Source organism: Pygoscelis adeliae, unplaced genomic scaffold, assembly GCF_000699105.1.
Source record: "Pygoscelis adeliae isolate BGI_AS28 unplaced genomic scaffold, ASM69910v1 Scaffold105, whole genome shotgun sequence".
Lineage (NCBI taxonomy): Eukaryota > Metazoa > Chordata > Aves > Sphenisciformes > Spheniscidae > Pygoscelis > Pygoscelis adeliae.
In genome coordinates, this window is record NW_008824807.1 from 1,385,830 (window position 1) to 1,398,415 (window position 12,586).

General features: G+C 39.2%; 1 protein-coding gene across 1 annotated transcript in view; it reads right to left on the reverse strand.

The window, feature by feature from the left end:
* Positions 1-10,609, reverse strand: part of RMND1 (required for meiotic nuclear division 1 homolog (S. cerevisiae)) — a 19,152-nt gene extending 8,543 nt beyond the window's left edge. Inside the window, exons 1-4 of the mRNA XM_009324141.1 lie at positions 10,092-10,609; positions 5,442-5,550; positions 2,576-2,651; positions 2,180-2,219 (exon numbers count right to left, since the gene is read on the reverse strand). Of these exons, the coding sequence (XP_009322416.1) occupies positions 2,180-2,219; positions 2,576-2,651; positions 5,442-5,550; positions 10,092-10,595 (729 nt within the window). The 5' untranslated portion in view covers positions 10,596-10,609. The remainder of the gene's footprint in view (positions 1-2,179; positions 2,220-2,575; positions 2,652-5,441; positions 5,551-10,091) is intronic.
* Between the last annotated feature and the right edge of the window lie 1,977 nt (positions 10,610-12,586).

Below are 12,586 nucleotides of genomic sequence, written 5' to 3' on the forward strand. Positions count from 1 at the left end.
ACCCCGCTGAAACAATGCCAGAGTTAAGAGCCAATCCATAACGCAGCATGCCAGACTTCAAGAGTGTGTTCACTTGGATCCAGGTGCTCTAGCAAGTCATTACTAATACAGTAATAATTATGCTGTTAATAGACTAACAGTCCCTTCCAGAACTACAACCAGCTCAGGCTTCCCAGGGCCAGTACAGTGCAAGATTTAACAAAGCTTTACAGACTGTAACCGATGCTGTGAAATTCATGTGTCTTGTAATATGCAGACTTCCAAAGCTCTTCTATTGCTCTGGATAATGAGAAATTGTGTTTCAATGGCAGCTTTCTTTTGTCTATTCAGAGTAATACAAAGGCTTCCACTGACCGATGTGAGTTTCTTCTAGGCCCGGTCTAATTTCATAGAAGGGACTACCTGTGACACAGTACATTTAACGAGAAGAGATGTTCTGGATTCACTTAATGCAAACTCTTGCTATTACAGGCAATCACGTCACACAATTTCCTTTTTAAAAAAACAGATGAAACTCCACCTCAAAGCTAGTTTTGCTTTTTGCCCTTGCTATTTTCGGTGGGGAAGCTGTTGCACAACCTCCCTACTCAGGTATCTGAAAACGGTATTTTACGTTTTAAATTTCTATTCATGATCAGTCTGTAGTTAATACTTCTTCTGTTAAGTGTCCATTAGTTTAAAATAGTTTTTCTTCTCCTAATAGTCATTCTGGAGTACTTTAAAAAAGCAATTCTGTCCATTCACAGTGATTCTTTGCATTCTGTTTTACTGAATTGCTTTCAGTTTCTGTTCTACAGACCAGTTTGGTTTCTTTTTTTCGTTTCAGTTCATTAAAACCTGTGAATAAAAATACCTCCTCTATTTGAGCAAGTTGTTTGGAAGTTAAAACTTTGACTACAATTTCACTAAGCAGAAAGAGGCGGTTTTCCTCTTCTTTTATAAATAAAGCTAGCAAGGGACCAACTGAAGTTACTACTACCAACAAGAAAAACCTGGTATCAAATTTTCGAAGGTACTTAAGTGTGTACAACAGAACGAGATTTTTCAGAGTACTCCAGTGGGTAGAGGTGCCCAACTCAAAAATCAACAGGAGTTAGTCAGCCAGTCTGCAGTAATACCTGTGAATCAGTAGCGTAGTTACAGCCATAGCATCCTAAGTGTGCTACAGGCAAGGTTTGAAGGGAGAACTAGTTATCTTTTTGTAGGCCAGCTGATACACTGACCCCCCCCCAAACCAGACAGGAAATCAAAACATTTCAGGTCTGAAACAGAAAAAGCGAACTTGAATCCAGAAATTGTTCACGTCTGGAAACAACCGCTCTGTATTTTCATTTACCTCAATGAAAATCCTCCTGTAAACTTTTGTGCATCTCAGTATATATTTAATACACCATTTAGTTTCACATGCTCTGCCTACAGATAAGATCGATACTTTTTCTCTTTGTATCTAGAATCCAGTTTTATTTAACCACAATAATAAAAATCAATATTATAAAAAAACTATATAAATATATTCATAAAAATAGATATGCCTGTGGCATACCCCTCTTGGTCAGAAAAGAGCACCAAATTATCATAAAGGGTATGTCATTTCAATATCAACATAGTTTAACAATTATACCAACCAATAAAAATCTTCCTTCAGGAAAATTGCTAACTGGTAGAAACACAAAACAATATTAAAAAGTTGCTTACAAATTTTGCCTCTTTCAAAGTTATCTAAAAGCAGGTTTTGAATAGTTTTGACTTAAATGGCTCTAGAGTGATCCTTTTCTTTTAACACATTTTCTGTTACACCAGTGCCTTTCAAACAACCATTCACAGGTTGATTTTTCTGATCTACTTCAGGATGTAGAGCGGCAAGAACCTTCTTTTTGCCAATTTCACTAGATTAAGGTTTCAGATTTTTGGCATCAAGTAGAAAATGATATCCACTTTGTATGTTACACGCATATTTGCTCATTTTGTGCAGAAAGTCAAGGTTCAAAGGTGATACATCAGCAACCCACACACTTGAGGGCAGCAGCAGGCAAGCACCTGCACTCATTAGGAGAAGAATCAGTCCTTTTGCTTCACCCAGAGATCCAAGCTCCCAAACAAAGCCCAAGCACGCTGGGCTTTGTGGGACTGACAAAACATCCGCTTATGACATTTTACCACACGGTTTTGCTTTACTTACACTTTTCTCTTCCACATTCCAAAACACAACAGCCCCTTCCCTGTGAATTCAAGGAAAAACTGAGGTGTAATTATACTGTTTCAAATGTATTGCAATGCAATACTCAAATTGTACAGTGGCAATTTTTGTCATTGTGAATCAAGAAACAATACTATCTTCACAAAAACTACATAATAGTTGCTTTTTAACCACACTTTAATGAAAAAACATGAGAAGATAAGTTATTTTTTAACCATTTAAATAATTCTGGGTTGGTTTTTTTTTAATAATTCTGATTGGACAGTTATTCCTTGAGTTTCATGAGGTAATATGATGCAATGATCTAGCAAGCTGCACTACTTCTTTCACACCATTGCTATTAATAAAATAATGTTTTGGGCATGATTTATAACTTACCTGAAGAAAAAAATCATGCCAGGATCGTCATCTTTTGCAGATTTCTCAGTACCAATCACCAAGACGTTTGCAGCATCTAGTTTGAAATAAATGAAAAAACTGAAGAATTATTCAAACTTCTAAAAATGATAGCTATAAGCATATAATTCCAGTTTAACTGTCACATGCTAACACGTCAGTTGGTCCCATATTTTATTTTTCTGATGGAAATGCTTGCCAGGAAACAACTACAATACCAAACTACACTGCTTCTCTGAAGCGTCACACTCTAGATAGACTCAGATGCTACGCTGAACTTCACTGGAATCTTTAGTTAATGAAATGTAACAGTTCTGAAGAACAAAAGACATAAGGGAAGACTGATGCAGGGCATAGTAAATAACCAGGAACAGAAGTGGACACACAATGTGAGTGAACTATGGAAGTTTGCCCACAGTTGCAGAGAAATTACCATTCAAATCCGCTTGCCCAGAAGATCTTTCTCTTTTCTATACAGCAAGGGACTAATCCGCACTCAAATTTTGCTGACTTTGCTTTGATAGTCAGAAACTTGACAAAGCATACCCCCAAGACAGGAGAGGGTACATCTGCATTCTCCTTTGGGTCAGAAGCGCGCTTTTGAAACAAATCTTCCAGCCACCCTCATTTACCACATTTCCGATGTGCATTGCAGAACAGCGTCAGAGTACACAAACGGGAATTTTTTTGCATTAAATTGAACTGAAAAAGGAGCTCCAAAAATGCACCTGTGGTACTCCAACTGCTAACGGGCATTTGTTACAAAGGACCCGACTTGAGCTAGTGTAAGTAGAATGCCCAAAACTTACAAAATGTGGATGCTGGGTTCTCAAAACAGGGGTTTGGTTTTTTCCCCTACAGGTCTGCTCCACTGTACTACTCGCTAATGTAGACAAAGTTTTAGAAGTCCTGATGTGAACTTAAAAAGTTCAACCCCTTTGCAGAAAGATCACAAGTCAAGCGACAAGGCATCAAATTCAGCCTGTGTACTAATTCCACTCTCTGCTTTTCTGCTCAAGCCATAGAGGCCAGGTAGACTAAGGCGGCAGAAAGAGATGACTAAGTATCAGATATACTTTTGCTAATACCTGAATTGAGACCACACAGTTGGTCCGTCTGAACTCTTTAAAGACTTTTCTTCCACTTGCTATTCCAGTTCAGAAACATATGATTTGATGAATCACTAGAGCAAGTTCTGGGTGTGAAGTTTGAGTTCACCATGGAAGAAACATTTGTCTGCATTTTCTCATTTGCCTTTTCAGATATCACCCTCATCTTTATTTATCCACTCCAGCCAAAACATACGCAATTGAAGAGAATTTGGTCCATTTTAAGTGGAGGTACAGGATCTGCCTCTAAAATGCTTTTAAAGAGGTTGAAAGCAAGAATAATGCTTAGGAAGAATACTACAAAGCAACAAATCCACACACTAATTGCCGATTTATATGTGCTAATTGCTGATTCTATTTTTTGATTTTTCAAGATTGAATGTGTGAGTTGGTAACCAATCACTGCTACGTCCACAAGCCAACCACCACAACACATCAGATCTGCTGGCACAATCCAACATCCTTTCATCATTACTTCCGCCAAACTTTTGATAAGCAGAGTATCTATTGTGAGGAGTCAAAAACACACCATGAAGAAATGAAAGAACTGGCAAACTCCACACTCCCAGGGTAAAATACCAGCAACGGCAACATTTGCCTTACAATAATTCTCAGTCATGCTGGGGATTGTACAAAGTTTCTATCCTGAAGCTGTGAAACCGGTGTTGGTTTTAATACAAAGGAACTACATAGGAACACGAAGACTATACTCTACAGCACCTTTCCACGTTCATCTTTAAAAGCAAGATGATCGTTAGTAAGTCTTGCGTTTAAAAGAGACCCACTGCAGTACTACTGCACTTGGATTATTAAGTGTTTGAGAGGCAGCCAGATATTTGATAACCTCTACTGAAATGCCCATAAACACTGTCATTCTCTTAGCTTCATATAATCTGTTCATTCAAACAAACAAAAAAAAGCATTCTACTGCCAACATACGAAAATCACAGCTGTTCTAGGGCATAAGGTTCCTTCAGCTACAGAGAGCTCCATTTGTTTTTCTCTTGTAATACATTTCAGCTATTTCAAAGCCATACTTTCCCAAGTCTTCAGAGACACTTTGTATGGAAACCAGAACCAATTATTTTGCTGAAGCCTAACTAAGTGAAGCATTCAACGATTGCTAGGATGTATTTGGCCCAGTAAAAAAAAGTATCAACTGCATTCTCTTTACTAAAACTAAGCATTGATGGGTATATCTTTTTAATTTCACTTAGTCAGCAAGATTCTCTCTTGCATGCCTTCCTCTCCAACCCTCAGTGATTTACATTAATAGAAGTGTGGGTACGGAAAGAAGATGCAACACTTCAAACTACAAAATTGTTTTGACAGCTGAAGCACTACATTATCACATTACTGAAAGATTAATTAAAATAAAGAAAACTCTCAGATTTTTTTTCAGTTAGCAAATTTCTATAGAAATTCTTTGTATCAGAAAATTTCCAAATTTATTTTTCCTGCATGCATCTAATTTTTCAATACTTTTAGTGTAATTGTAATTTTGGGAAAAATTATGAGAGGGTAACAGCAAGTGCTGGTTATATTGCTATTCTGAAAGGTTTAGTTGTGTTTTTTTTAAGCAAATGGAATTTTTAAGCAAAGCAATACTTTTATAGGCAGTAAGATATATTCCAGGTTATTACCAGAATAAGAATACATGAATTATAAAAATTATACACCTCACCCATATTTCATTTCCCAAGGTATAACATTGCTTTTAATATGTTTCAAAAATCTACCTCTAGGCAAACTTGTTATTTCAACATATCCATGTGAAGTCAGGTCATGACACAGATTACCAAGATGATATTCATCTGCTGTTGCAAAGGCTGTACACTGCATCAGATTCTGTGCCAAAGGAATAAAGATTTGAGTTAGGGAAAGGCTGAAGCAAGATGTTCATAAGACAACTGTTTGCCTCAAATTTATCATGAGAGTGACATTTTTCATTTATTCACTCTTTTCTATGATATCATCGCCACGCTGTCCACCTGGTGTACAAATACTGATGAGATAGATTACTTGCTCCCTGTTAAATGGGAAAGCAAATCACAGACTGAGATCAAACCAGGTGACATGAGTAAGTCGCACCAAAAAGCTTTGTGATAGAGCCACAAAATGAACACTTCTTCCCTGAATGCCAATCAAGTGCTTTAACAGTAGAACTACGCTTGCTACTGCTCTCCCATCCTACAGCTTATGACATACTCAGCTGACCACCAAAATCAAAAGCAAGACACCCCAATATCAGCTTTAAGATCTATATTTTAAAGATAAATGGAATTCAGCTAACCCAGCCTGCTTGTCAAACAGAAGCTCCAACCACAAATATCATGTTCTTCCAAGCACAAAGCTCACTGCCCAGGTAACCCCCGAGGTACGAGCCATTGCAGCACCGCAGCATAGGAAGTCACAGATCTTCCAGGCCAGTTGTAGATGCTGCAGATCTACAGTATCCCCTCTGAGCTGAATCTTGCACTAACAACGTGGTCTCAACTGACACCACAGTTGAACAGTATACAACAGCCAGAGTTTGTCTCAATATTCCGCATTCGTAAATAACTAAAATGCCATATTGAAACAAATGACTGGAAAAATGATACTGACTTGCGACGAGACTGACTCATGCATGGCAAAGAAAGCAGAGTCATCTGTGTAAAGATTTTCTTGATTAATCAAACAAGTCACAATAAACCAATTTACAAATTCTACTACTCATTTTAAGTGGATTTCTTTGTTCTGATACCATGTATGTCCCATGATAACGTTTTTCAGTACAATGGAGTGGAAGATATCCAGAGAGCAATGTGTCTCATTGTGGATCAGGCACTTCCCAGCTTTTTGTAACTAATACAAATGGGGATGTAACTAACAACAAATGAACAAAAGAACTGTACTCATCTGCAAACATTTATACCCACAATACACTTCAACTTAAAATTCAAATTATATTCTCGCAGCACTCACACACTATCAAACAGCAAGGCTTAAAAAAGTGTTCTACTCCTTTGGGGGGGCCATTATCAGTCATCAGAATCACAGCCACACATTTAAATCTGCTTTTCTTTCTTAATGTTAACATTCTGTTACCCTTTCCAAAGCTTTGCTTACACACCGTCTTAATTCAGTGATCACTAACAGAAAATAGACTTTAAAAGTAATTACAATATTCAGTGAGCGATTTTGTAGGCCTAATTCCATGACTGTGCTACGAGGCTGAGTTTACAGTGGAATAGAATTTTTTTTTCAGTTCCCTTGCTGCAGTACCTTTGAAAAGTTGCATTATCACAATTTCATCTGTTTAAATCCATTCTCAATCTCTAAGCTGCCAATGCAAATATATATTTCAGATTCTTCCAGAAAGCTTTGGTGATTAGAAGTACACATGCTCTGCCATGAAACTCTTCTGTTAAAAGCTAAGGGAGCAAACTTATCTTCTAGCTAGTATGTAATCTGAAAATCTCTATCCTGCTCTATGCTTCCCGTAGCTTATTACTTGTGCTGTTGTTCATTTCAAGGCAGAGGTACCACAGGACAGACTTTCTGTCTTACTGCTGCAATTTTAGTTTCAATGTAAAGACTTTACATTTCGTTTGCTGCTAAGACTACATGCCTGAAGTAGCATTTTGGATATGCACTAGTTTGTTTTTTTACAACACGCTGTTTCACTTAAATTTTTACTAAAATCTTGTTTGATGGGGAACATTTGGATCGGGTGTAATTTGAGATTAAGACACCTAAAATATATGTGTCCACAGGCACTCTTAACGTCTAAGCTCCCATGAGAGTTAGTGGAGATATAGCCAAGAAGTCTATACTCTAATGAGTGATTCAGCTAATCCTAAAATAGACATGTTAACTGGCCAGTCAACCTTAATCCTGCGCTTTCTGCTACGTCACCTTCACCTGCAAACTTCAAAATAACAGAATACAAGATCTGTACTGGTGCTAGAAAGAAACTCCAGCTACTCACCATCCTCCTCCTTTCTGCCTACAGCTGGGGCTTCATTGAGATTCTATCCAGAGCACCACAACAGCTAGCCGAGTAGCCATCCTAAGTACCTCAACAACTCATCTTCCCTATCATCATGCCTCCAACAACTGCACAGGCTCACGGAACCGTAATTCTCCTTAGCCCATCCCCTCCACTTAAAGGATACAAAAATTCTTAAGAAGGAAAACCTGTAAGATGAACTTAAATCCTCACGTCACCATAGGAATCAGACTTTATCTTAAGGATAGTAAATACTACATCTTTACTTGATTTTCAAGCTTTTTCTAGACTACATGGCTACAGTATTGAAAAATAGGTCAGAGGCTTTTCATGCCACCAGACCTTCCAAGATGAACTAAACTGAGTAGTGGTACTCCTGACTGACGGACTGACTAAACCAGTTAACTGCTTTCAAGTAACTCCTCCATCTATCCTGAAAAACTGGTCTTATGACCGTTTATCATTGCTGGTGCTCAGCACTCTGCCTGTAAACAACACGTGAAGACCAGTGGTGGGGAGGGGTGGGAAGGACCTCATTCACGGACTGTTCTGCAAAAGAAAGGTGTCAACTGTCAGGCCCTCCCAGACAGAAAACACCAGAGATCCTCAGGGTTCATCTAGCCTTGGAGTGGGCCCAGAGCTAGTGTCTCGAGGGGCAGACCGGGAAGGAGAAGACGCAGCAGCCTACCCCGAGGTAACTGCCCTGGCAATAGGGCCTGCGTTACTGGAGGGCTCTTGGTTGCCTCCACACACGCACAGGAAGGCAAGATCAGCTTTTTCGTGACATCAGGATTTAGAGAAAACTGGCGGCGTGCTGAAAAAAACCTCAAGGATTCTCCATTTGCTCTACAACTTGCAGAAATCAGCCACATCTTTAAGTTATTTCTCTACACTATGTATCTATAAGGAAATACACAGACAGGTAAAAAAAATGCTTATTCCAAAATACTGTCAGCCTGCAGCCAAGGTGACAGCCTGTCCGTACCCCTGTAGATGGGGCTATATATCTGACAAAACCACATGGGTTTTATTCAAAAATAGCAAATGTTTTTGTTAGGTCTGAGTTTATGTGATTTCTGGCACAGCATTTTGCCATGTGGAAGCTTCCTCAGAAAGTATATTATTTCAGTATATCAGGCAGGATTGTCTCCATTTCTTCACAATGGAAGAAAGTAAAAATAGCAGTGCATAATACTTGCATACATATCTATAAAAATGTCAAACAAAGAAACTGTTTGCATTCTATGCTGCCATTTAAAAGTCTCAAGAATCTAAAAAAAATTGTCACTTCAATTCACCCAACCACAAAACGAAGCAACCTCTGAATGTAATGTCATAGCATGAGTAACAAGCTTGAAACATTACATGGTGTTTCAGGACTAATAGTCTTCACTTTCTTTTCTCAAAGCAACGGGAAAACACAAGTGGAAACTAAATTGTCTATAATGGAGTCTTTATGTTACATTAAAGCATACTCCTGCTCACTATACAAAATATTCAGTAGATCAGGTAACAGACTTATTTTGCAATGTGGAAGCTATTTCTGAAAGCACAATACTTGTTTCAGTCTCATCTATAATGCTATTTTATTAACAATACCCTGGAACTCAGTTGTTGTTGTAGCTTGAGGAGAACAGTAACACTTCTGACACCAGGATTTTCCTTGGAGATCTTATATTCAAGTATGCTTAAGGTCTGCCTTGGCTAGTATTGAAGGTTGCAAAGAACTATCTTAAGGAGAAACAGCCACAAGTATGCACTGTTCCACTTAATCATATCTCATTTTATCAAAACAGTTTGTTGCTGCAGTTACCCTGTAGACCTAGAAGCCTGGAGATCAAGGTGCTATTTCTACACATGGAATAATCTTCTTCGAGTAACACAGGCTACATCTGCACCTCCGTTTCCTATCTGAAACTTAATCTGCATATAAACTTTATACTATTTACTTTCATCGTGATTTCTGTTTGAGTGAAGCCTTAAAACTGGGTAGAATTGGACAAGCAATGATGTCTAAGGAAAGTTAAATTATTCTGAAAGCTAGACTTTGTTTCTCAGTATTAAATGTGATTTGAAAGCACTGGTTAAAATTATTTTTAATGGATTTCGTCTTTCCGCTTTAATAACCACTTATCTTCCCTCCACTTTTGTTTACACATTGCTTGTAAATCTCCATTTTATCTTCAAAATACCAGACATGCTAGTTTCTATCAAGCTTGTTTCTGTTTGCAGAGTTCTAGCCTCTTTGTGGCCATACTAGGGTAAATAATGAACTCCTCCCCGCTAAACAAACATGTTAATTTCATTAAAATGTTAATCTAAACCCAAATCTGAATCTAAACTAAATTGATGAAGGTCCCTTAATGTTATACAGACTGTAAATTTTATACTTTACCTCCACGTCTGACAGTAGTGGCTGGTTTGTTCTGGATGGCTGCTTGGTCCTTGGTGCCTTCGGTGGCCTCTTAACTGGCAGGTTACTGTGTTTTGGAATAATTTTACCAGCTGATACAACCGAGTAAAATCTTGACGATACATTCCTAAGCTTTTTAATACACTCTGTATTGAGCTTGTAGTTTTCCGTCATCGCCACACCAAAATGTTTCCAGGATGGAAAAAAAACATCCCCACTCTGATAACAAACATTTTTTCCCAAAGCTGATACATTTCCTTGGAGCAATTGCCAATTCTTGCCTTGCACACATCGACTTGTCAAACAAGGGGAAGCAGTTCTCAGAGCGTACAAATTCCAAGACTCTTCTGTTCTGTGAGCTGTTCTGTCAACTTCATTATCCAGCTTTAATAGCGGACGTCCAGTTTTATTAAAGCTTTGGCATTGGCATATTGTTGTTAAAGCGTGGAAAGATCTAGTCTGAAGGCGCAGAAGTTTCAGTCTCATTGCTTCCCTCGGAACTGTATTTAAAACAAACAAACAAAATCATCCATCAACTCTTTGGAAAGAAATAATACTATTTTCCCCTTATCTAAAAGACGACCCATACTCCTTTTGCATGTGTTAGTACTCCTAAGCACATAAACATTAGTGGGATTCAACAGCTTTTTCTCAATGCTATGGAAATACTCTAATTAAGATCGAAACACATTATCGAGCTGTGTGCTTGCAACACATGGTGAAAAAGTAGAATCGGTTGCTATGTCAATATGTAAGCAGACATCTTTTCCTTCTGTTGCTCATTCTGTATAGCAGTCTGCACTCTCAGTAACCCCACTGACGAAATTACTCATGAGCAAGCACGCACCTTAAAGAGGACATCAGACTCTGTGAATCATTATTTTATACATAATTAAAACAATAATTAGATAGTTACTATGTGCTTGCATGGGAATGCCACCTACGGAATACACACATTAGCTCAAACTGCTGTATCGCAAACAGCCAAGCACGGATCCAGCTCCGTTCGTCTGTCTTGACTAGAGTAAGAGCTGAGTCAATCAGGTTACGGTCTTGATCCTGCTAGCACGTACTGGTGCAACAGGGACCGCAAGGTCTGCTTGCAGATCTACCTGTGCTGACGGAAATACGACAGTGTCCTTATTCTGTTACTCCAGTCCAAGAGCAAGCTTATTACATTTACGCTACGTTGTATGAGCTAATCAAATAAACTTTAAAAGTATTCGCAGACAGTAGACTGAATACCTCAGTGGGTGTGTTTCACTTGCTGAAAAATCGCAGTGTCAAGTCCCCGCCCCCATCTGCTTTTATTAACCAAGAACACCCCCCCTGTGACACAAAATTCACCTTCAGCAAGTTATTAACAAAAAAAAAAGTCATTAAGTTGTACAGTTTGAAAAAACTGCCAATTTCAGAATATTTTTCAAAAACTGTGGAAAGAAGGATCTTCAATACCACCCATACATTTAACCTAATGGTTCAAATAAGCATTTTCTTGTGAGAACAAATCATTGTGTGCTGACTGGAACAAGCCCTCCATCCTGACAAGGACACCTAGATGCTAGCACAATACTCACACAACTTGGAAAAAAAAAACCAAAACCAAACATCACCCTGACAAAACTTAATGGAAGGGGAGTACACTAATCCTGGTGAGAGGCATACAATTCTACAAAAAAAAAAAAAAAAGGACATAAAACACCTTTAGGCTACCACAGAATAAGTAATTGATATTGGGCATGATTTTATACGCTCTTCACTTGTACCTTTTTGCCCAATTTGTAAGCCTGTTATTTGCATACCTATTAGAATAAACTAATTATTGTTTTCATTTTAAACTTGTCCTGTATTTAAAAAGCGACCCAGAGACCCAGAAGACTGCCCAGGACAAGGCACATTTACCTTTTTAAAGGCCTGTTACCTCTGGATAACCAAGAGAGCTGAAAAACTCAGCAACTGCGACCCAAGGCCGTCGAGAGCCAGGACAAGGGGAGAAGCCTCCGGTAGCGCGGGGTAACTAGCAGAAAGAGACTCACAAATGCCAGGTAAGCCGTACTTTCCTAGCCAACAAAACCTTGTGTCGAATCACAGTGACCCCAGGGGTGATTTTTCAACCGCACAGGCTTACAGCAAGTTACAGGGGAGCAGTGGCCACACAGACTAGATTCCACCGGGGAGCCTTAACGCCAGGTTTGGAGCAGCGGAGGCACCTCGCCAGGAAGCGCAGAATAGAGCAATCCAAGAAATAAGCGGGCTAAAGAGCTACCACAACCAGACAGCAGGTGCCACCTCCGAACAGCGGAAACAAATCCGCACGGTATTTTCCAGCGCCTCTTTGAGACAAGACACGCTTTATTCACGCCCGTTGCCCTTCCAGCCGGCAGACCAAGCTTACTGCGGCAGAGCCAGCAAGATGTACGACTAAACCGGGCCCCCCCTGCCGGCGGGCGGGCGGGCGGCGCGGCCCGGCCCCCACC